Source organism: Haliotis rufescens, unplaced genomic scaffold (assembly GCF_023055435.1).
Source record: "Haliotis rufescens isolate VD_foot unplaced genomic scaffold, xgHalRufe1.0.p SCAF_4, whole genome shotgun sequence".
NCBI lineage: Eukaryota > Metazoa > Mollusca > Gastropoda > Lepetellida > Haliotidae > Haliotis > Haliotis rufescens.
In genome coordinates this window covers 15,969,472-15,996,601 of record NW_025964112.1, presented here as the reverse complement: position 1 = coordinate 15,996,601, position 27,130 = coordinate 15,969,472, and the positions used below count along the sequence as shown (strand labels likewise).

Sequence of the window (27,130 nt, the reverse complement as noted above, 5' to 3'; positions counted from 1 at the left end):
TCTTGCCTGTTTACAGTTAGTGGATGTTGACAGACTTATTTTGCAAAACCCACGCTCCTCTTTTCATGCAAACAAGTATTGTCCTTAAGTGTATGCAAAAAACGAAGTTTTATCAACATAATAACTTGTTTTGTGAATAGGAGAAGTGGTTAATAATCGTGGTACCATATGTGATATATAGCTACCATGTTTAATAAGTCAGACACTTTGAGAACGCAATTTAACAAGGATTAAACAGGATATTTAACGAGCGCTTCAAGATTATATTGATTTCGCACACAGGCTTCGACAAATAATGTTGTCCCGGGATTGTCCCTGTCACGAGCACATACGGGCACGGTCTTGCGCTTGTGCGCTTGTCTTATTCAAATCAGAACAGTTACCTTGAAGAACCCCTTGCAGCCCTCGCACGTCCTGACGCCATAGTGCTGACACGCAGCGTTGTCACCACACACAGCGCACAGCAGACATTCCTTTGTCGGCTGATCGCGGGGTGGGGACGACCTTGAGGATCCTGGGGTAGGGGGAGTTGTAGGGGACTGAAGCTGGTACTTTTGAACTTCTAGGCTGCAAGGAAAAAATAAACTGACACATGAAATATTCAATTAAAATCCAATAGCCTTGAAAAGTTTAGATAATATATATTGTGTGAAATAATAATAAGCAGTTACAAAGTTTATATATGGAATATATTTCGAACTTAAGAGTCACCAAACATGTTATCTCGGGGGGAATATATATTATTAACTAAAACCAAGTGCGCCAGCTTAACTATCGATTTCTAGCATTTCTATTTTTTATCCTTATATAGACATGAATTGTCGTTACAGATAACTGTTAATGAGTATAATGTATCAAAGCTATTCATATACAACAGGATTGCTTCCCAAGTCCCAAAAATACACCAGTATTGAATTGTATAATTAATTACGTCTGGAACTTTTAGAGAATGCATTTGTTGTTTTGACATGGTGAAGATTGCGGTGCTGCAGCTCTTCCAGTGCAGCCCATATTATTGTTTGTAAAGACACGTCTTTCCTTGTGTTGGCGTTGATGATTAGAACGTGGCCAGAAGCAACATGGCTCTATGTCAAGGATGTCTTGTGAGACGCCTAACATTGCCTTAGGTGCTTCATTATCCTCTTAGAGCCCAGCAAAACAATAAGCTGCTAGATGATTCGTGCGGTCACAGTCCAGACCAATTCTTAGGCAGTGTTTACGTGATGTCGACAAATGACTTGGTGTGGGAGAAATGTGTGACAACATATTTTTGATACCTTCATGGGACAAAACACCTTATAAAAGCTAATTGGTGTTCATCAAAGAGCAATATTTGTGTAAAGATGCTATAAGCAATATGTTTGCCCTTTGACAATTTGCTTACATTTGGGGTCATTTTCCATTCATAAAAGTCTTTCATTTGATCATCAGAAAAGTTATGTACTTATCGGTCGAAAATGATATCAAAACGCACATAGGTACAAGAGAATTATTTTAAAGGTATTCGACATTGATTCGGGGTCTGAATCGGTCTCTTAAAGGGGAACGCCTTTCCGTATATTTGACAGGAGTGTCTTATACTGCCATCAAGCAGGCAGCGTAGAGTCGGTGCAAAAGAACAATTTTACCCCAACTTACTGGTGGACTAGAACTGTTTTACCCCAACTTACCCATCAGAAATTGGCGGTGTTGGGATGGTGAGGGATGGACGTCGCTGAAGATGCTGTCCACTCATTTGAATACTAATATCTCCCCTATAGGTGGTAGGCACAGCACGGCTGGAAAAGGTGAAATTTGAGTTCGTTCTTGTCACCCCTTGGCTTCCATAGAATGGCGACGAGAATGCTGGATATGCTGGCGTTTCCGTACTATACGGACTAGTACCATCATAACCAGAATGATACAGGGCTTGCTTATGGTCCAGCTCAGAAAAGTTCATGTGCGACTGTGTGAAGATATCTGTGCTGTCAGTATACGACTGTTTCATGAAGGGTTTCTGGTTTTCCAAGAACCTTTGTTGATAATATTCTGTGTCACTACCACCAAAAGCTTGGAAACCTTCTTCATATGGCACTGATGCGGTTCCATACTTTTCATGCGCTAATGACGAATGCTCCGAGTATAGGCTGTAGGTCGACGGTTTAGTCGTATCTCTCTGTTGAAGCGCGAAGTTGCCTTCGAAGCTGTACGTGTTCGGGTAGGTGGAGGTTGACTGAGGCGTGTGGTCATCTGACTGGTACCCAACAAGACTAGACTGGCTCCCTTCAAATCCGGGTGCAAACGTCTCCGTAGATATGTCCTCATTTGCATACACCGGATCCGACTGAAAATCGTGCAGCGGTAGAGAGAACGAGGCTGAGAATACCCCTATATCCGCCATTGTTGTTGGAGGAGTAACACTTCCGGAATATGTCACCCCGCCAAAATGGCTTCCTCCCATCCCAGGCGAGGAATCGTAGTTACTCTGAAATAAAAATGAATAAAAATGAAAAATTGATCCTTGAAACTGAAGACGAGGCATAACAACTGTGATATCTCAAGTTAACAACAGCAACCTCGTACATTTCAAATCATTTCTGCGGTTTTTTTCCACTTGAGCAAATATTATTATCCTTACTTTTGAATTATTTAGCTTCAGAACAAACCCATCTTACAAATATGCCTAGCTTTCGATCCGTTGAGTCATATTAATAAAGTTAGCGGTTTACCCTGAATTAAACTTTCCAACTTAACCGTTTAGTTGTTGACAGTGTGATCAAGTAACTTAATGTCACATTCTAATCAAGTAGGACACCAATAAAGAAACTAGCAATTAGGGGTTGCATTTACCAAATTCGACAGGATGCCAATGACTTTTGAAATGCATAAAAAGATCCAATCATGAATCACTTTGCCGATATGAATACGAGTGTAAAACCAAATTCTAAAAGACATGCGGTATTCATTACCGCAACATCAGTCGTGGTTTTTCACTTGATGAATTATCAAGATGCCAGCGGCGATAAACGATGATTGCAAATGTTGAGAATAATCGTTGAATAAGGAATGGTCCTTGGCGGAACCCTGCCATATGTTAAAGAATAGCAATGAACTGCTCAAAGCAGGGTATCAGTTGTAAAAGCGAGGTTAGAAATAGCCACAACCAACGGCACTGTTGATTGGACAGGTATCCATGACATTTAGTCAATCTGTTCATATCAACCAATCAAAGGAGACGTGTTGTTCTGGTGACAGGGATGCACGTGCGACACGTGCACGATGCCATGTGTGGTGATTGGGGTCAACTATGACACGAGCCGGATCAACATAATTTTAACTGGGCAAAAGTCCATTTTATCGGGAGAAGGAATTAAGCACTGTTAATCTGTTCGAAGCCTCTCGTGTGTGACGTTTTGGCCCTATGAATAATAAAGTGGTCTCATTAAAATAGGAAACGGGAAACCGTCTTATAAACAGACTTCAGTGATTCACAGCTTATGATAGGCCATATTGCTACCGCAAATACAATAAACAGCAATTACCCGTTCGCTAGATTACTTCGTGTATTTGGTTTTCTGCGATAAAGACGTATTGCAACTTACGCTCTCGAGTAACGAACACCCAAGACACGTGACGAAAGTGCGTTATGATAGAACAATTACCAGTGTATGAGACTATAAATAAGTAATGTTTATATTGAAAAGAATGCCACAATCAGATTCCCACCATTCGTGATATTTTTTTTGGATTTATATGAAACAAATATTAACTATTTTCGTTGACTCAATTAAATAATTTGAAACATTCAATCTACAATATGAAAGTACATGATGTTAATTCCTTCCGTGAATCTATCAAGTAATATCAAGATGTCTGCAGTTGTTAAAATCAGAATGATATAGTAATAAAATATACACAATTTATCTTTATTTCTAAATATTTGTGAGATACCGAATCAAACCATGTACCTAAAATCAACATGCACTTTAACTTTTGTCAATTAAGAGCACAATGTGAAAATTGAAATTTAACATAGACGTGAAACATAACAGTGAACGAAACAGACCCAGAAACTAATACACGCCAATCGTAAACGGACATTCGTTGGTTGTACTTTAGTTGTTCGCGCCAACTTTACACAGCCTACAACAACGAGATTAATTCCTTTTCGTCAACCTAAAATACACGCATCAGTGTACACTTTTACCCTTTGGAATAGCAGTTGCCATGACATTTGTTCAAGGCGACACAACATAAACAGACGAGCGCGCATATTTTGTACCGTGATTTGTATCGAAATCTTTCAAACTCGTTTAGTCAGTGTTATATTCACATGATGTTCAAATGATGATACTAGAGTACACCCTGAATCGGAATAAGAAGATGGACGGTGAAGCGGAGAAGAACGTACCTGAGACTGTAGAAGAAGCATTGGCTTCTCAAGGCTGGCTGTGGTTGTCGTCCCGGGGGTAGAATCTCGGCCCGTCTGTGGGGACGGGAGTTGGTATGTGGCTGACACCGGTGTGGGTGGCGCTAAGGGTGGGGAGGCTCGGGACACCTCCGTCGAGAGACCTGCAATATCATAAAACATGGTATCTGTATTTTTTGTAGACGATATTCCAAATCCAGCATTATTAAATCGTGTTCATCAACTACTCGGCTGCCGCTATGTTCTGGACAAGATGTCTGTTGCAACACCGTCCTACAGATTCAAGTATGCATAAGGGTAGCTTACGGAAAAAGAAGAGAATAACGGAGTTGAAATTAAATAAACAAAACAAACAGCAAATAAAGTAAAACAAATCCAAATGTCAAACAACCGAAAAAATCAAAAACGAAAAATGTTTTGCAATCGAATAAAATCAAATATAAATACTCAGTTCACTCAAGAACACATACATATCACGTAATATAAAATATAAAAGGAAAGGGCTAAAAGGGTCACATAAGAGATGATTTGAAATGAAATCAAAACAAATGAAATAGCAGAATCTAAATTCGAATGTGAACTAGCGGGTTGATGTTTACCTGGTCCGAGGCGAAAGTTTCAACAGAGATGTCAATGTATCTCGGCAGAGAACATACCACAATGGTTGCTTATGACAAATGAAAGTCCAGTGCGAGTTTCACCGAGAGCCGAGCTACCAAGCTAACCCGGGGCAAGCTTAAAACAACCCGACTGACGAAAGATCCTGTGAGAGATGCGCTACCACGATGAACGGAGTTTCTCGTTTGAATGATTCCTCATTTATAAACCACGAGAAAATTACAGGGAGCGCCTCCCGCGCGGGTGGGCGGGTTGTCGACTACCCCAGCAAACCACGAATGGCAACGACGGGTGCCTCACTAATGAGTGTCAACACTAAATATAAATCTGGGGTCAAGTTCAATTTTCAACGATTGCTATTTAATTGAATGAACGGTATAAACGATTGTCGGGAAATGATGATAGTGTTAAAGTCGCTCTAAAACGAAATTGCATATTAGTATGGTATACTTCTAGAAATACACGCATCATATAAAGTATGAAACAATAATATTTAAAAAATATCATACTAAAACCAACACGGCAGTATGCTTAAAGGACAAAACTAAATTATTCACAACCAATTTCCAAACAACCTGTGGAAGAACCAACATGAAATGATAGTTCTTGTGTACATATTGTAGACATGTATACAGACAAATAATGTACAAAAACCAAACACGCACACTTAACATACCAATTGCGAAGTGTACCTCTCGTCTTTGAACAAGTCAATGAAAAAAACAACAAATCCCCGGGCTTTTAACGATGTTTCTCTGAACGTAAGAAAATACAAACTGTCACATACACTTAAAACTCTTGTGAAAAACAAAAAAATAGGTGACGTTTGATAAGGAAACACATTGCAATTTGACGTCAGATTATACTGTGATAAACGCACATATAAACTAAAAATCGTAAACTGGGCATCACTTATCTAACTGATAAAATTAAATTTTATGAGTTACGCAAACACGATGATATATGTATTAAATAAATGAACATTAATCGTTGCGTATAAAACATTTTTCCAATGTAACTTAAACGTAAGTATAGTCTTTTTAGCGTTATATAATTACAAACTTGAAGAAACACTAATTCATTTAAAAATTATCAGCTATTAAATTTAAAACATCAATCATACTTTGCAAAAATGAATTAAACTATTAAATACATATAAACTTCATAACTAAACAATAAGTCATGTTATTCGTTTATCAGTGACAACAAACATCCACGCTATCCGTCGTCATCACATGTCCGCAACATATGCTGTGCTAGGTCTGATAACATGGTACAGTTATTATTTGTTTTCAAATATTCTAAATATTGCTTCAGCTTTTCAAAGGAACTAACCTTACCTTGATTCGCAGTTTGTGTCGGATTGTAGGAAGAAAATGTTGATAGCAAAGCTCTATATTTCATTTTGCAGCTAACTTGGTAAATAGTTTGCAAAACTCCTGACTGCTCTTATTATGTTTTCGACCAATCAGAACGCCGGACGAAGCTTTGTTATTCACTGCAGTGGATATCGTCCTGGAGAAATTCGACACTATTACCTCCACTTCAATTTGTCAACGCTCCATATGGCGAGGAGCCCTTAAATGCAGTGGGCCATTCTGAGCTCGAAGTTTTATTTCGGTTTATCAAGTTTGATATCAGCCTCAATTCACACGGTCGATCAACGATCAACGTTTCCATGTTTCAGTCTGTGAATGTGTTGGTTGCTTTGTCTTTACAGTATACTATCACAGGGATACTTTCGAAACTTTTAATTCATTTCAAATATTTTTACATGTTTGCGTTCATTTCTCTTTCATTCCATTAACTCAACATTTCAAAACATGATATAAACAGATGTCTTTAGTAATGTCTTACCATTATATGCGCTAAAATCGTTTTTTTCTCTCATGGTTTAATGTTGAGCAGGCACTGACTGCGCGTACGGACTCCTTCGGAGCAATTGCATGAACCCCAAACTATGTTATAAATGGAGAGATAATATCACATCATATATTCTTCTCTCTCAGGCAAGTTTTGTGACATCTTGTCATTACAGTTTTAAATCTCTATCTTACAAAAGAGCCAGTTGCAATGGCAATCAATTCCGTCGACATACGATGCAGGAAACTTCTTATTTACATAATCAGTTAAATAATACCCATTCACGCATACATTCATCAATAGCTTCACTGACTTAAACTGAGAGAAAAGAATCACAATTTTTCAACCGAATGAAATACTTTTGAAAATATTCATACACAAGTGTTTATTTTGAAAAGAATTACACCGTCATGTAGCAGTGAGAAATAGGTTTGAAACCACTCAGCCCGGCTTTGTAAAATGTTGTGTGCTGAATTTCATTTTGAAAGCTGGGATCCTACCTAATTTTCTAAATCGTTCAATTAGCATGCCCGTTAGCCATCGCCCGTATCTCAAAGCATAACGGCGGGCTTATCAGTTGCACGTTTTATAGCTTGATGTATTGGTTAAGTCCCTATACACAGGATGACATTTCGGTGACTTCTCTTTACAAAGCGTCCAAACTACACACAAACTTTGTACTGCGACTGCACATGGGCCAATTTTCCTCGAGAAATGCCAAGGGTGAAAATAACATATGGAACGATGACAAATGTACCAGTTTACAATTAATTATTAACGATTTGATTGTCGAAAATTAGGCAGGATAATCGTTCTCGTCTCCCTTGTTGGAGCTTCCAGTAGAGGATCATTAGTCACCTAACTGGCTGAAACAAGCGCCCTCATTTCCGCTCTCGCAGTAGAGTTACCCGCCCTGAATGACCGAACATGTCAGTTGTGTCTACGCTGAGTATTCCTCCGCCACTGAAATCTACGTCCGTGATCGAGGGGAAAATTTAAACAACAGGATAGTAATGATGGTAAATGATATTGGGCGAGTATATCCATCTGGGAACGCTCCAAATCTGACATGAAACTTGAGCATAAAGAGTCAACAAAGCCCTCGGGGGCACCGAGTGGAACTATGTCTTTTACTCATTGTTTTGAACTATCTACATATCAAGGTCTTACATTGTTTAATTTCTCGCCCTGATTTTATCACAAAGTTGTCATATTTTTGTGTGGTCGTTTCATGCCGGAAACAATTCAAACTGATGAACCGTTTTCAATTGGAACGTATTTACATTTCAGAATCACTCAGATCTCGAATGGAAAGAGTGACTCGCTTTCAAAACTACAAAAACAAGCACGGATCCTATAGATATGTAAATGTATACAATCATCGCTATTATGATAATCATAGTATTCGAAGTCGGTTTAGTTTAACCGTTTAGTGTATGTAGTTTGGGCGTATGCGCCTCGTTAACAGTAGCTTCATGAAGTCGACATTCTTTGTTAACTAGACATATTTTTTCTGAATTATTACTTAAACTGTATATGAACCAAACCATGTAATGGAATAACATTGATTCGAATAGAATACCAAATAGCAACAACAATTTGAACCATGTCGTAGCAGCTATTACTGATATTATATTTAGCTCATCACACAAAAAGAAAAGATAATGCTTTTAGCGAACACCTGGTGTCATCACTGATTTTCAGCGGCCCATTCATATAATTTTCACAGCTATTTTGTCCTTTACGCCAAATGGAATCTGTTTTGGCAGATAATAAAGAATAGTTATTCCATTGCATTGACGTTTTAAATTACATTGAATAAATCATATCAACAATGATTTGTGAACGTATCGTGCATGCAGTTATACTTTGAGCGGTTGACCTGTGTTACTTCGCGTGAATCTTTTCAATCATTTCAATCATTTACACCATGCATATGTTAAAGACACTATTTACTGGGTTGTGGACAGAGCGAATAAATATTTACGCAGTTGAATATGTACAGTAATAATACTGTTCTTAAGGAATCGGGATTCTGGTATTTTGTTCTAAGAGTTGTAAACAAACATTGCAAATATGACAAATCATATGAATATCCAATAGCGTTCAATGAAATGTTTTGATCACACGACTCAGTTCACCAAACCAACCATCAGGTGATGTAATACAAACCTCACATTCTCAAGTGACGATTTCATCCTGGAAAAAACACGTACATTCACTTGCTTCGATGCACGTGTATGATGACAACAACATTCCATCTAACTGATAGCTCAACAGTATTCCACAGCCTCGCATGTCCTCGTTCACAAATTCCCTTATCTCTGACATTATGCTGTAAACTTTCAAATTTGAATTAACAAAAACAATATTTTTCATCTTTTTATGATTTCATCCAGTTCGCCTGGACAACTGAATGGAAACAAAGTATCCTCTATCTTGACGATTCACCATGACAACAGGATGAGAACAGCTTCATCTATCGTGTTACACAAATCCAAAACATTTTTTTCTGAATGAACCGTTGCTAGTTAAAGCACAAGTAAATCCTTATCCAAGCCTTCATTAATAGTGCAAGCAGCTCTCCCGCTCTCGACAACTGTGCCGCAATATGTATAGTTCATGATATATATAAGCCTTCAAAATATCACCAACCATTTCATGACATTTTGTCACCTTTCAAAAGTCTGAGAATGCCAGCCGAAACCAAGTGAGACCTTCTCCTACAACAAGATATTCCATGGCAGAACCTGGAGTTCAAAATACCACTCTGACATTTGCAATCAGAAAGACACTACCATGAATTCCAAGCCCATTCTTGACCATGGTGGTTTGTGTAGGTCCTAAAACCTTTCAATACTATTAACATTCTTGGGAAATCAGACAAACTCGCTCACTTCTGAATCTTTAATTGGAAAAATTGATAGGAAAATGTCAGTGATAGAATATCAGAGTACAGTGGGATAGTGTCGGGGACGGTATGGCTCTTCTTGTAACACACGACCTTTTGGATACAGCAAATGCCACTACAAAATGGCTATCGGCGACATTTGAGAGGCTGAATCATACGTATTCAGGAATACATGCAGCACCAGTTCTTGTTGGCTTCCATTGTGTGAATATCCTACTTGTGAATCGCATCAAAGACTTGTTTATGTTTAGTTTATGCTGTTTGGATATCATAAATAACTGGTAACGGTGTTTACTTGCAACAAGCAAAGGTTATCAAGTTTCAATGTGATTTGTTTATGTTTACTTGCCTGGATTTCGTTCGTGTTTGTTTATCAACAACCCCATTGAACATTTTAAACTTTGGATAGTTTGTTTTAGTGAATTTACGTGAAAATGTACGAAAACAACATGTGTTTCCGGAATTGGAAGGTTGGAATAAATGCTACTGAGGACGATGATTCTTCACTGGTGAGTGTATGCAAGTTTAACTGTTGGATATATTTCAGTTAATCAACGGAGAACATACTATATTTAGTCATCTAATTAACCGTTACAATTGTTTAAAAGCATACATTCTTTAACAAAATGCATGGTGTGAAAAATGGTGGAAAGTTGTATTATTTACTTTGAAATATTAATCGGTCCTTTTCACAAATAGGATAACAATTTCTTTTAAAAAACAACGGTGGTGACATTTCTTTAATTTCATTAGATGAAAGAAGAATGACTAGAATTTTATCATAAATATGTTTAAAAATACACGTCATTTTATGAAAGTGTCGTCACGTGCACCGGAACAATAAGCATTTTATAACCCCTAAAATAAACAAGCATATTCGGGGTAGACGACAGTCGTGTGTCACAGTAACCTTTCCGGCGGCGATGTCAATGTGAATCACACTTTCTAGATATTTTTTGAAAAAAGTATTTAAATTTCGGAGGATGCAAGGTACCTTGTGCGTGCAAGGAGGTCTGCACGTGCGGTGGGTGAGGCAATATTGTTTAGAAACCCTGGTTCATTTCTCCCATTCTGATAAACAGCTGTTCCTCAAAGCACGGCATGTTGGTGGAGCGATTGTTTACAAACTTATATTTATCGCGTCGGCGCACTTGGAACATTTTATTTTGAGATAGGTTCCTTCTTTTAGGAACCACAATGTTCGCCCTAAAATACTCATATTTTTCACGCTATTATTCAAGATATGTGAGAAATTAAATGAAACTGTATAAGGTTAATTTTCTGTTACAGAAATAGTATGGTGTTCTTCAGCAGAGACTTCATATTATTATAGAAAGGGTTTTGTCTCTTTTATTTAACCTGTTGGTTTGAGATTAATTTTAATCAAACATATGTAAAAAAGGATGAGTATTGTCTTCAAATTGGAAGAGACCTAAAAGTTGAAATGAGTATGACGTTTTCTCAAGGGTGTAATTAAATCGATTGTTACTTTCTCACTGTCCGTTGTTGAAAAATAATAATTTCCCTGCAAGATGACCATGATTGACCGCCTCTCAAGATAGTTGTTGCCGGTGATTTGTTTATAAGTGACACTAGTGTCATCAAGCAAAGGCGATGTTCCCTTGAGAACTCAAAATAATATCTAAACATCTATTTCAAGTAAACCAGAACCTTTGCATTAATATATTATAGTAACATTGTTATCAATGTCTACTCATTTGTTTAAAATAATGCTCATTAAAATCGCATAGCCATTTCTATAAGTAAATTATACTGACTTATTATCTACCGGATACATTATAACCATTTTAATTTATTTTATTTATGTTATCTCTATATATTAATTCGTTTGTATTTATATATCACCCTACATAATAAATGTTGTTAAATATTTTCATCTATATTAATGTAAATGTTTCCTTAAAAGAAAACGTCATTTGAAACTGACATAAGTACACTGCGTTATTTCGAGATCTCTGTTTATATTCGTGTTGTTGGGAACGTTTAAAATGAAAATTCTATAACTTTGAATTGGCTTGTCATTTTCGTGTCAAGCAATTTTAAGTATACGTAAAAGAGTATTTGTAACGTTAGAACGCAGATTACTTCTGAGAAGCAGATATATCCAAGCCTTCACTCGTATTACCAAAATGGCGATTTATTGATCCCCAACAACCCGACGTTTATGCAGTAAATGGTGAACCAATCATTCATGCATTATTTTCTTTTTAAACTCAAATCGAACAAGTACCTGATAAGGTCATGACGTAGGAGACGATATGAAGATGAATAAGCACATTATAACGATTTCTATATGGCTGAGATATTGCTCATTCTTCAACACTTCATAACCCAAGATTCGTCTTAAGATCACATTTGTATACATATTCATAACATCTGTGTCATATATGTATCTGTAAAAAGAGCTCAGATTCTATTCTTTGCATATCAGTGTTTCAAGAGCTTAATTATTAAAACTAAGAAAACGTCATGGAAATAGAAAACAAATATTCTATAGGACGTTCCAGGTGTTAAATGAATAATATAAAGAATAACTTACTGAAAAAAGAAAATAATAGAAATTGTTTTTCCAATCTAAAGTAATTTTCTATGTTTTTTGTGGATGTCCATCTTACGACTACTACGACTGCAGCGACAACGACAGCTTTAATAAGTCACAGGGGGATGAGCAGCGACCTCTGCCTTGAGAAATCTGATACAGCAAGTTTCATTTACACAGAAACAATGGACCAGCATCAGGAGTCAACCAGAAACCTTCCTCATCTTACAAAGACAACGCTCATGAGGCGCCATATCACTGACGCCAGTTATATAGGCATGCGGGTTGTCCGTTGACTTTCATCGCAGAAATTGTTAATCTAAATGAAGCCTGTAATATTGAGGGCGTTGTTTACATAAAGGCCATCTACTATTTTTGAAAACAACAAATTCCCGATCGGCGTTTTCCCTGACTAAATCTGACGTCTCTTGGACACAATGGTTTGCTATATTCATTGCAGCGCAGTCCAATTGTATCCAGATCAGTTAAATTTAGAGTCTGACTGACGTCACAATTGCACGCTGAGCGCGAGACGGCATCAGAAATTCCGACGTCACGGCGAAGAATCGATCTCAGCGCCTAAGATCTATGTAACTCGGCTTCCGTACTGAGGTTTTGACGTTCATGGTAGGTCAATCAATAAGGCAATACGGAGGCCGAGTGACGACTTAAACAACAATAGGAAATCTATTCCCGCTTCCAGTGACGTCACTTTCAAGCTCGTGACGTAAGCACCGGCGTTAAGTTAGACCCAGGGCCATATTTTTATCGCGCACAGCACCATGATATTGCTGCGCGTTGTGGGGAGACGGACGAGACGGTCGCATGTCTTGGACCAGCAACTTCAACCCAGGCACCAATGTCAGGATCCACTTACAGCCAATGCTTCATCGGTTTGTGATTTTTCAAGTGCAGGGGGGCAGTAACTAGCCGATATGAACGCCATAGACAGAACACCCGGCTCCATCTGCCAACCAAGGCCCAGCACAGGAATCCGAGAGGGTCTCTGATAAGTATTCGTATCTGCCAGGATGGTCAATTTACCAACGATGTATGTGTTTTTCAGAGCCGATGTCACCCAAAGTCGCTCGTTAGGGGCAGAAGGGGCTCGATAGGGGGACCTGCATTATATCCTGCGGAGATATACCCGGTCTTATCACGCACTCAAGGGAAGCGGTTGCCGGTTCGGAGCAAACAAGGAAGAGGAACACACCACAAACCTACTTCCGTTCTCATACATGTCGAGTTTGTGGCACGTCAACGTTATCAGTTTCCTCCCTTGAAATTTGGCAGACAATGGGATGAGATGTATCAGAAGGTAGTTGTAAACTTTCACAAAGTTTCGATAGAAGTAGTATTGTAGTCATTTGTAGCTTCTAGATGCACGGTTGTAGATGCCCAAGGTCCACGAACAGGGTCAAGAGGACAGATGATGTCCAGATTCATTTGTAATGCAGGTGGTGGGCGGTGTTCGCTATCCCCACTGAGCCAACACTTACCTCCAGCAAGATGCCTCCGCCCTCCCGAGTCATGAACAACGTCGAGGGATCTCTCACTGAATACAAACTGGGCAATGTGTGCTACCAACAGGTCATCTTCGAGGTCCCGATAACATGACCCTTACTCGTGATTTAGATTTGGTCAGGTCAAACGACACCGAAACAGGATGTCTTGTCTTGTCTTGTCCGACCTCTTTGTCGAAGAACAAATGTTTGTCTACATTTTGGTGTTTGGTTTAAACTTTCTCCGAAGCAAATGTTCCTAACCGTTAATAGATATATGTTGTTTCTTAAGATAACTGCAGGCAAACTATCAAACGAACGAGCTTAATAGATTAATCACAGTTATATACATGGACTGTGAAACTCCGTTAGTCCCGTAACCTGTCTATCAGGAAGATTTCTATTGGCTACATCATATGTAATGAATGAGGCATTACCATGAACCCACGATTCGTTATTCATTACGATTTCATTGGGTACGTATCATATAAACGGGTTTCATCGTCGTGTTGTATCATGCAGTACCTTGATTGAGGACTCGGCGGAAAGGTTGTTTGTTTGTTGTTTAACGCCTCACTCAGCAATATTACCACAATATCATGCACCTCATGGAAAGAGGTCTTGTTGGATGTTCCTATGTGATAATGAACCACCCCGTATAGGGACATTTTATGAAATTGTAGCAACCCAGGTAAATGAAAACGTCAGTTTAACGTGTTTTATGGTAAAAGATTTTTTAAAAGTTGTCTCAGTTAGTGTAGTCATGAATGAGATCCTCAGAGACAACGTTTAGTCAGCGAGATTCTGTTGACAATGATATGAATGTCTAAAACTAATGTGTCCATGTTTTATCTAGAAAATGTTTAGCATGTACAAATACCGCCAGATCAAGATCGAAATGAATTCAACCTAAACGTTTGTTAACTTTGTATAAAATATCACCAGCTGGACAAAACTCCAATCAACTAAACTATGTGCACACATGTTTATGTGACATTCACTTAACTCCTAAATATAATGACGTATACCTTATCTGTATGTTTTCGACTACCTTGACGTGCGGTGTTACGTTCGTGAGGCAGATGTGACGGACGCAATGTGTGAATGAAGCATGGTCTCTGTAGCAACTAAAGATTTTACTATCAAGTGTTAAAAAGCATCCCAACGCAGCCCATAGGTGTGTTAGCAATCAATAACACAACACACACGTATCTCCTCATCCGACAAGGGAACTCAGGTAATCCTTAAAAATACATTTTATTCAAGTAACTCAGTTGATTAATTGATTATTCATGTTTACGAATACTGTAACCCAATACCTTTTGTAACTAATCTTCGTACACAAGACTTATACTTTTTGCGTATCAAGTACAGTGAGTGTACATCCAAAATTACTGCAGCTCAAAAACTCATACAGAAAATCAAATTAGCTTTTCTAATGTTAGGCAGATTGAATTTTGTTCAAAATATATTTTTTTAATCCCTAACTATAAAAATAGTATCTATATGACATTAATCTAAATCAGCAATAGAAACAAGGCGTCTTATTATCGGCCGCGACATTACGCTAAAGTATTCAGTTCTATGTGACGTGTAATTACTCGAAATACGATATAACGGCTAAAGCAATGCACGTATCATTGTTTCACTGATACCCTCTCTCAAAGTGTCAAGACTCGTTTCATATTCTTCACGTAATTAGTACGAGAATGATGTCTATAGTCAAGTATCTTGAAGCTATACAACCAGCTTCGTGATCTGGTGTTTTTTTGTTCACGTAAAAAACTTCAATTTTCTCTCCTTTAGGTTACAGCGTTGCCGTATCTATGCAAATCGGCGCATATTTGCATCACACCGGAATGACGCAATCGTATCTCGTAGAACATATTCTAAATTTTGTTTCATCAACGAAATATTTAATCTCCATTAGATAAAGTTTCAATATAGATCTCCGCTTGCCTCAAGGTTCGGTTTCCATATCAAAGGTAGCTTGGCCACAATTTGATGTACTGTTTACATGAAACTGAACTGACAAGTGCAACATTCATTCATAGGTTAAGAGCGGCAATGAATACGTGTAACATTGCAATCCGGAGTAACGGAGTTCTCGTTTTAGACCATATGACACAGTAGCGAGAAGAACACTATGTACACAACTTATATGAATAGCCATGCCTCTGTTTGTTTCAATTAGTTTTACGTATACTTAACTTAAAAATCTATCGGCAACTTTAACAAGGTAAAGTTTGTTTTGAAATTTAAAACGTGGTGTTTGAAGGGATTCACGTGGCACCTTGTTTGAACAAGTATCATTGAAACTGGCACATACTTGCACACAGTCTACACAAGAAATTCATGAGCTCTTGACAAAAAAATACTCGATTCGAAGTACAGATGACCAAATACGAGGCACCCAACTAATTTTATTCTTGCATCACAGTTAATGCGTCTCATGTATCTCTTAATGAACATATATATTAAAATTAAATCTTACAATGACAGCACCCTCCCCCCGATATTATTAAACGTCATCACCTTCTTTTATATTCAATCAAATATGAATCATTCTTCGTCAAATAGCCTATCTACTACACCCCCACCCCCACCCCCACCTCCCTTCCCACGCCTGTAGTTTAAGACGCCCGTATTCCATGACATGGCACTAATGATGGCCGTCTAACACCGCTATGAGACCCCGGGGGCAAACCCTTAGATATCTGAACTCGCGCCGTCCATCCCCTATGCATTATGACCGTACCTCACCCCTAGCCATAATCCATATTTTCATGGCGCGGGTGGTAATAACCGATGGCATTCTGTTTCACCCAAGATTCTCTACCCCCTCCACCCATCAATACCGACCACTCAGTCACACTTAACGTCACCCCTAAAAATAATCCCAGACTAAGCATCGCCCTTTGCCCTTATTTCCCCATCCCCCTCCCCCCACCATTCACAACGCAGCAACCCTCCCCAACCCTAGACACACACCCCACCCCACCCCCTCACCGAGGGTCCGGGTATCACTTCTATGACCCCAGTCCCTCACTACACTACACACCACCCCTCATCTCTGCAATTCAACTCAACCCATCCCGCACCTCGCAAGTGTAACTTTCACACCTCACCCAAAACCAAGCACCCCCTCCCTAAATCCCCACCCCCAAAAAACTCACCAGTTTCGGAGTCTCCACCAAGTGCATGCTTAGTCCGTGGGCATATGTACATGAGGGGGGATGTCAGCCACTGGCAGGGGCCGAGGGAAACGTCCTCTGTCTCAACATACCTACATACTGTGAGGTAGCAGGATAGTCTTACTCGGCTATATTTGACAAGCTTCAGGTGCTTCTACCTAGCGAAAACGATTGATGTTTGCTCGCGGTTAATTAAACGTCGTCTTTCGACTCTTATGGGGCCATGTAGCTTGCTCGTTTAGACGATACTGTGGAAGCACACCGCAGTCTGCCGTCCCTCTGCCGTGTCGGTCATGCGCTGGGGTGAACTAAGGTCGCTGTCCACTGTCCTCACTTATACCGGAGGACACTACGAAGTCCGAACTTGGTCCATTTGGTTTATCTGGTCAGCAAAATGTTCCATATGTCATAAACAGGTAACACAGTAGGATTGAATGGGTTAGAAATCTTTAGAAAACGTATTCACTGACCAAATATCAAAACTTTCTGGGAAAGGTCATATTTAAAGAAGGTCCTGACATCTCTTGACCACAGGTCTGATGAGGAGTCACTAAATCTGTGAATTGATGCCACAACATTCATAGGGAGTACACCGGCGAACGAATTATAACAGAGCTATTCATAGGGAGATATTAAACACGAGATTTACTCATGTTACTAAACACATAGAACACTCAATAATCCACACACCTCTGTATTTAGAACCGACATCCACAACAAAGAGCTTCCGATATGAACGAGTGATTGTCGCAAATTAATCGCTAAGTTTCAAGCGGGTTCTCTGGCAATAGATTAGGGATGTAAAGACGTGAGATTTGGTTACGTGTTATGGATCGTCCTTCAGAAAAGTTCGATTTTTGTGGCAGATCTTTTGCACGTGCGCACGTCCGCAGACGACACATGCAAACAAGCAGACGGTAGGTATACGTTACACGTGTTTGCCGTTTTGTAGTACAGTTAGACATTTGACACCTCTGAACGATTTGATGGAGTTTGATCTGCATGCCGTCAACTGATAGACGCGCGATACGTCAATAGTATGAAAACATTCGGAAGGACTTGGCAGATTTTTGTCCGAAATAAGAAACTATACCTTTTGATTTGCAGCACGATCGCGTTAAGTTGGCACACAGAAATGTAGGGAGCACTACCCCCTCGTCAATGTTTTCCTCCAATCACAAATATTTGGATGCAAAAATGTGGGCCCATGTCTTAGTATCAGAAATTGCGGCGCCACATCCTATCTTCTTTCCGTTTCTAAGCTGATGCTTGTTTTCGTATCGAGTATAGGTTTTCCTTCGTTTCACTGTGATATCCAGGACAGGATTTGAGGAAACCGTCTCTCTAGTCAAAATAGTGTCTATTTCATGATAAGAATCACTGGTGGAATTCAATGGATACGTTCAATGGCCAGCACGATACCACAAAAACTCCTAGAGTAGTTGAGACGTTTCTGAGAAATTAACGGCATGTCGGTGACTGGGCTTTTGGACAACATTTAAGCAAGCTGGTGAAATACCGCGATCTTCTAGTGCTCTTTGATTTAAAATGGAAATTAAAAAAAGAAATCGTTTACTTTATCTTTTGCTCCGCCTTTTTGTTCTCTTTTTCGGACTATTTATATTGACAACGTATGACGTCATTGCGTCTTATGGCGGTGGGATTGGACGTGCAGTCATATGAATTAATTCCAAATTATTCTTAGAAACTAAGAAATGTCATCGTTGTTACACACAATACAATTCACGTGTTCCTCTATCCTCATCATTTCTTAGAAAAGCTTTAATACTTACGTCTGAATTAAATCAACTCCGATTACTGCCTTTGAAATACTTTGAAAATCAGGATGATAATGATTTATGAGAAAATATGAAAAAGCATTCCACTTCCTTGACTTGCTCGTTTAATCGTGGAAGCAATTTTTACCTGGTAGTAAATTATGGAGCAATTTGTTTAGCAAAGGTAGAAATAATGGCTTTGGAACGTAACACAATCTTCAGCTCTGGCTATAATAGCTTCACGCCATAACTACACTCCCGGAACAAGATCGATGGCAAAACTAACATTGTCTTAACAGTTCATCGTACTCGGCCATAATGAGTTATTCGCGCAAAGGTGACAGTGGATAACATATGATAATGTCCGCCAAAGGTGGCGTTAATTTTATGATAATTATTACGTGTTCAGTTCTTGGCCCCAAAGCTTCTTTTGTATACTTATGTATTAAATGTACTAGTGCATGAATACTGGTTATCCTACAAGGACCCGAAATCTATTTCATATTAATTTGTTATAATTATCAAATACCTGGCTGTATTATTGCATATACGTTCTATGTTATACACGTGCTTGTTGTCAAAGGATTAATATTGATTTCATAATTAGATACTCGTGTCTCAATTATCTCCAGTTTGATGTAGTAAATCACCAAATACTTTGATGAAACTTCGATCGCTAACTGAAACTGCCGATGGATATCAAGTTGGATAAGTTCTTAATAAAATTACAATTGGGTTACGTCGAATTCTTTCTTTGTTGGTAGATGAGGTTTTTCGTTTATTAAAAGAGGGTAAGGCTGTTGGTATTTGTCTTGAACTATTTGGAAAACAAACTAACTTTGATAAGATTGCGCGTTGTGAAATGCATATCCTAATGCCTACTAGCCATGGAAGCGATACATTCACACAACACCGCGAGAAACGACGGCAAACCCGTCCGCGACATACTTCACAGAGAGAAAAAAAAACGAGACTCGGTCTCGCTTTCCAAACCGAACCGCTACCCTAGGGCAGGCGGTGACGCAGACATGTAGCGAAAACACTTGCACGTTGGCGTTGCCAAACGCCACGGTTGTAGTATGTGCACCTGTCGCATAACTTGAGATTCTACTAGCCCTAAATCGTCGAAATCAGAAGCATACCTCCACTTTTGCTAGCCTTTGTAACTGACGAGTCACAAGTGCTTTGGTGTCCCTCGTGCAGCAGATAGGATTTGTCCCGACATCCACACATCGCTCGAGACGACGAGCAAGCAGCGCGCGCCTGGTTCGGCGCGGGACAAGGGGACATTCTTCTCGTGTATGGTGAAATTGCCCCCTCCCCCTCGTACGCTTCAGACGAACACTCATCGACCGACAGGGGTAACAATTCATAAACGCCGTGCAATAATTCCAGCTAAGCCTTGCCTCGTTAGGGTATACCGTACAGACGCTGCACCGTCTAAAACCAGTATGACTAAATTAAGAAAAATTTAAATCACTTTATAGCTTTGCTGACACCTGTTTGAAATTTACGTTCAACTTACGTGACTCACAACGTTACCCAATGCGCCTTGTGTAATTACCCTCGTCACGATCGATACAGATGGTAAAGATGCTGCATTTATGTAATGAAGGTATGCAAGGTTCTTACACGGAAACGTTAACGTAGATTTGTACAAGGTATGAAAAGCACAACACAAAGACAACTCTGGTGACATACCTGCTTCCTTTACCGTTTCCTGACAATTCAACAGATGAAACTGTAGTAAAGTCAAAAACAGACAGTTGCTGAAGCAGCTGACAATGATATTGTGAAATACAATATATGCCGTGTGTTCGGTTTCACGTGCTGTATATACCATTAGATGGAAGTACAGGAATTGTTAGTTCCTTCACCACGTACGACCAATCAGCCGGCTTTTATCGATTGATGCCGACTGCCTTCCCAACTTCTATACTACAACACATTGAAAGACGAAACCACATCTCGAAACACTGCTAACGAGGAAATTCAACAAATATTGAAGAACACGAGTCCAATGAGAAATACGTGCGAGATATTGGATGCATTCCTATCTAACAAGGCTGCAAAAGTGGGTCATTTCTGTCTTGAAAGTCCACGACTAAAACGTAATGTAAACTCACAAACGAACCCGGATCTGAAAATCAAAAGCATTAACCACCACAAGCAAACGAAACAGAAAGATAACAGTTATTAGCTGTCTGAGTTATAAATAATTAATACTAACAAATCCGAAAACAGTATCCTTCTTACGAAAATGGCAGGGTTAGGTTTTGGTTCTCAAAGTTTAAATGCAATCAGGAAAAAAAAATATTGTTGACAAAAAATAAAAATAAAAGAAACTGCAGAGTAGATGCTGATGACAAGTCCGATTAAATTACCCGTATGGATGTGGTTCCAACGGAGAGATGGGTGTATCCACTAACAGAGTCGCCTCTAACGATGCAAACGATGCCAAGCCGTGCTGTCAATTGGCCATTTATACTAGATCTAGCTGAATAAAAGCGTTTTTCACCTGCATTTAATGGCCAACAGTGAGTAGCACTGTGGCTTGCCTCAAAGATATCTGGTATCTAACTCACGTTATGCGCTGCCCACAACTAGACAACGAAGTGACACCGTGACGTCACAAGCTTACGGCAACAAGTGACGTCACACCCTTTAATTGTTCGTCTCGTGCGAACGTGACGTCGACGTGCGTCATCAAGCGATGTCCACGAAGCCCTAGGAATCCCCGACCTACCGTTCAATACCACCGTCAACTGGTAGAGAATATCGATCGGCCCCGAGTGCACGCTCTACAGTTCTAACGGCTATCTCTCGTCGGCTCAGTCGCTCATGGGCTAAATTGCTACTTCTATCAATATATTTGCTGCTTGCTAATTTCCGACTATCTACACCTATTTGATATACAATAGTCCGGCTCAAACTCCCACAGCTTCCGAGAATCTGGCTTTATCTCATGGAAAACCTGGCTTTTAACCGATAATGTCCTGTTCGACCATGCCATCTGTTTGGTCCATAGTTACCTAAGAATGTCTGGTGTTAACTAATTTCAAGTTTAAATTTCCTCTATCTATACGTTATCGTGTAAGATCGCAGTTGCTACATTCTGAGAGCACACCATACATTTCATGGTATTTCCCTAACCAACCAACTTGCGCCAAATGAGCCTAATCTCTCTGCAGGGACAAATCTTGTAGTTGGCGATGCCTCCAAGTTTTGACCAAGAACCACGCAGGGCCAAAACGCATGTTCTGTTTGTGCAATTGAAATAAATATTTTCTTTGACAGACGTAACAAGAAAGTATTTTTCAAGCCGAAAACCCAGCTGGTCATTTAGTATGGGGTATTTTGTATGGACCACTTGAAACAACAATCACTGCCAGGAAAGAACGTGCGCGCTCAGTGTGGAGTTACACACACAAGAATCCAGACGGATTCCTCCCATTGTCTTGCGCCTTGCGCGCGGAAAAATAGACCCCTCCTTTTGATATCTTGAGGCCTATTTCCCCCGCCACTGCATATTCCAAGTACGAATCGGGGCTATTTCTCTCACGGCAAAACGAGTCGGGTAGGATTTCATTCCGATGGATTTCAAGCAATTCCCTTTACACAATGCGCGATGGGAAAATGTATTGTCTCGGTAGTAAGGTGCATCAGCAAGAGAACACCTTATAGCAATTTATTCTTCTTTCTGACAAATCTTCCTATACATATAAATTATTCGAGTCACATATAGTTCATTGAATTCATTGTCGAGTTCTGAAGATGTTTTGATTTCGTAAGTTACAAAACAAAACTCATTATCGTTGTTCAAGAGATACACAAATGAGACGAGAATTAGCCTTACGAGAGAAATATCGCTTGTTCATGTAATAATTCCTGTCAGAATCGCCAGCCGTATAGGACTTCAAAGGCTGTTAAGACTGATTAAATTCACCGGAAAGACTTAATACTGAAAAACCTAGTCTGTCGTTACGCGACGATCCCGTTGTTGCGAGTGTCTCACTAATGAAATGAATTCTACAAAACGTCGTCTTGTCATTTTAACATATCTCGTTTCACTTCTCGAGAAGACAATAGACCTGTCACATGGCAAGATAAAAATCTAGTGACGCCATCAGACATACTAATTAATTTTTCAAAACATACCTGAATTTATTGTGTACCACTCATGTCGGCGAAACTATAGTCATGTCAAAAAGAGGAAATCGTACGTGTACTATTATTTATTCATTTTTTTTAATAGTTTGCTTTCCTTGATTTGGATGACCGATTAATAGCCCACTTTATCTATCTCATGTCCTTTCTTTAGTAAATCTACGACGGAAATGTCCAATTAATGCATTCAGTTTGTTTAGACAAATCTATATATCATTAGCGAAGGGGGCCGAGCGCTGGTGTGTGTGCAGAGTTGACAGTTGGCCCGAGAGAAACGTCCTTTCTAATGATGCTCCACCATCACCATGTCAGTCTTGAACAAATACCTTCATTTACAGGTAACCATTTCGTTTATCTTGAACCAAACCCTCCACAGGCAATGTTAAATAGTACACGATCGGTCTTACATGTGCAGCCCGCTATTTGAACTCTTACCAAAGTCAATATTTTCTCGGCCGAAAAGTCTTACAATTTCATCTTATGTCTTACTCCCTCGAACGCGCGCACGAATATGGCGGTTATTGGGTCGAAAGTCAGTGAGTTCTCTCCCAATATGCTCGTAGATTGTTTGGATTTCTTTACAAATTATCAGTGAAAGTTGGCCACTGCCCTTAGGAAACAGGTCTCAAATTCATTGCATTTGTCTTATCGGCTAAGAGATGTTTTAGTCACATATGTGAATGGTCGTTGGGGCAATAACACTCTCACTATCTCGAATTACCTCTTGAAAGCATCAGTTTTACCACAACGATATGACTCTTTTATCCCCGAAGGCCGGGATGGTAGTGTTTCTCCGTACTATCTTTCTGACAGGTACTTCAGACCCCAAACAAAGAAGCTTATCTCCTTAAGAGATAAAACACTGGCGACAGTCTAACCACAATTACTCTCACGTATTGTAACAAAACAAAGAAATTTGACAAATTTAACAGTTTTACATTATGAGACTTAGAAAACGGATCAATACTTTTTTTCCTTTTTGGCCTCCAGGTCAGGAAGATTGTTTTTATGTCTGAATTTTTTTTAATTTTCTAGTTTTACAAGCAATATCGTCACGCAGAACAAAGTGGTCACGTGGTCATGTCAATAATTCATCATATACAGAGATACATTATACCCTGTGACCCTTATACTCCGCACTATTCAAAGATGATGCGAGTTACTAGCATCAAACACATGTTATCAAAATGTTTATAACATTCCCAAATATTCTTCTTTAAAACATCTACGACTGTTTGTACATTAATACTTTAAAGACACAATGTTTGCTATTTTATTCAGAATATCAAATTCAAACATATTGAATATTTCATAACTTGTCGAGTGTTCATTTACATGCGCGGCCTAGGCATTAAAAATTGAACAGTTTTCCTCTGGGAAAACACACTTCAACTGGTATAATGCCATAAAAATTCTATCATGTATATTTTAACACTCTCAGAACTCTAGACCACACGCACGGTGTATAGGTCAAACATAACGATGTAGGTATAAAGACAGACGCGGAAATAGTTAATCATGCAATTTCAAATAAAGTATGGGTGTGCATTAACGTGGGGGTATTTTCACAGCGAGACATTTTGAATGTATTAAATGTGCGTATGAACCTAATAGAATATATATATATATATATATATATATATATATATATATATATATATATATATATATATATATATATATATATATATTTTCTAAAATCAATACCCCTAAACCACACAATGTCTCTATACAATCAGAGCAATGATTAAATGTTAACCGTGTCAACATATATTCACCATAGACAAGAACGTTTAAAGAGAGTATAAGTTTAAATTTGAGAATATTACACCTACCAGACGGAGTCAGTGGGTCAGAGCTGTGGTCAAGCGGTTATCGAACACCTGGGAGAGATTGTCAAGCCTTTACATGGCTGCCTCGAAGCACGAATAACCAGCCTCTACTGCTTCGCGTAGGGTCTTAACAGTTAGTTGTCATTTCACGACAAACGACTTAATTCCCCTCCGATCCTTAGTCCGAAGATGTGTATTTTAGAACACTTTCGTCAACTGTCAGCGTTCAGGTGAGGCGTACAGGTAAACTGGTACTTGATTACAGGTGAATGTATATGTACTTATATCCAACCGCCTACACTTTTAACGTTTCAAGACGGCTGGGACATCGATATTGCCAGGTGGCACGATTTTCTCGAAAACCAACAATGTATATATATATATATATATATGTAGCAGGCTTGAAGTAATATTTGCATTCACGACTTTCGTTAATTAAAATATGTAACAGTTATACATAATCTGGCAAGTCAAATGAGGTACATGACAGATCAGTTGTGTTTATGATAAGTATCGATTAATCACCCAAAACAAGAACAATCGGAAATTTCAATTGTTCCGAGATATTTCTCTCTTTGTGGGACAGAGAATTTATTAATAATGAAGTATGTTTCGTGTATTTTTAAAACATTCATTCGTCTGTGCATGACATCTCCTTATAGAGTCTTCACAATCGATTCCATGAATATTCTCATAAGTGATTATCGATCTAAGCTTTCATATTCAACATACATATCTAGAGATATCGGTTATACAATAAATTTATTTACGTGTATTGTTCAGTGAAACGCCAGATGGCTACATGTACAGTTAGCTTGTTCAGTTCAGCTGCAGCTGAAACTGAATACTTATGCATTTCAAACCGTGCAATTGTTCCCGTTTTCGTCTTATATTCTTATCTTCAAGTCTGAATTAATAATATGCTGAGAACTATCGCTTACACATCTCAACGTATACTTCAGTTCTACCTGGTAGGTTTGGTAGACATTCTTCAAAATCGATTTTATTCAAACTATATGGTTCTCCGGGGAACCTAACTGGCTAAATGAAACACGGGCTTGTAAGACTCCAATAAAGACAGAGTTTCGAAGTTTGTTGAAATTCTATCCATTTTCTGCCAAAACCCCTACACTATCTTTGAATGATTCCAAGGTTTCATTTACAATGGAATCACTTAAAACTCCCGTTACCATGACAATGGTAAGCATACGGAACAACCGATCTAGTGTCAGGATTCAATAATGTGCACAGTCAGTACTAACTCGTTTCTGATTGCATTATATTTTCCATAAATAGTTAATTCTGTGACATGCTAGAGAAATTCCAATCCGAAAACGGAATTATTCCAGACATGAATTTAATTAATAATAACCCAAATTTAATCTAATCTTTCAATTTTCAATTTTCAATTATCAACCGAAAACAACTTATCTGTCAATCGATAATATGGGTATAAGGTGTAAGAAATATATGATAAAAAGACCAGTTGTTCTAAAACGCTCGAATGACGTATGAAAACAATCGTTGAATAAAAATCAATGTGAATGTGAACCCGAGAGCTGTGTCTGCCCGAATAATCTCCCTTTAACTGATAACCGCGCGTTCACGAGGCAGTGTAGAGAAGTGAAATTGACTGACACCGCGAGTTCTCTCGGTCCGCTTCGTCATATTACGAGTTACTCCAAATCAAATCAGAGAAGAAAAATCGATTGTGCCTCCGCGGCTGAAGAAGGAAAAGCACGGTTGTTCGTGAATCTACCTGTCATCGGTTTACAACCAAAATATATAATAGTCTTTTTTTGTGGCGGGCTTCTAGCCTAATGTGCGTAAATAGCTAATAAATATTAAATGCATTTAATTTTGTGTTCCCTTCGCGTTGCGTCTGGCGTTTGTATAAGTGTGTGCGTTTGTTTACTAAGTGTGTATGAGCTATCAAAACAAACAACAGACGCAAAAGCTGCACCTTTACAGCAAAGAATACGGTTTACAACATTCCATGCGAACAGACAATTACCGTGAGGAAACATATAATGCCACTAATATGCGTTTTGTAGAAAAGATTAAAATTAATCAATATTTATTTTGAAAAAATAAAAGTAAATATTTACAAAGAATTTATATTAAGTAGAGTTTTAAAATTTAATGCAAGAAATTGGTTTTCCATTTACAAGCAAATGATGAAAAATTCTTCCATACGAGACAAATTGCGATTTAAGTCTTGCCTGTGCTATTTTGGTTTTCCTCCCGAACCCACAACTTTGCTTTGAACACATGGCGGAAGACCCTAGCAAGTAAAA

The 27,130-nt window shown here is 38.8% G+C and overlaps 1 protein-coding gene across 6 annotated transcripts in view; it reads right to left on the bottom strand.

The window, feature by feature from the left end:
• Positions 1-27,130, bottom strand: part of LOC124140517 (nuclear receptor subfamily 4 group A member 2-like) — a 43,238-nt gene that overhangs the window by 8,003 nt on the left and 8,105 nt on the right. Inside the window, exons 1-4 of one of the 6 annotated variants that reach the window (XM_046508136.2) lie at positions 21,219-21,367; positions 4,391-4,551; positions 1,671-2,464; positions 384-567 (exon numbers count right to left, since the gene is read on the bottom strand). In XM_046508136.2, coding sequence (XP_046364092.1) covers positions 384-567; positions 1,671-2,464; positions 4,391-4,411 — 999 coding nt within the window. In that variant the 5' untranslated portion in view covers positions 4,412-4,551; positions 21,219-21,367. Of the gene's footprint in view, positions 1-383; positions 568-1,670; positions 2,465-4,390; positions 4,552-5,007; positions 5,826-6,366; positions 6,776-9,061; positions 9,496-17,038; positions 17,365-21,218; positions 21,368-27,130 lie in introns of those variants that run through there. The other 5 variants (XM_046508133.2, XM_046508135.2, XM_046508132.2 and 2 more) reach the window with 5 other exon arrangements.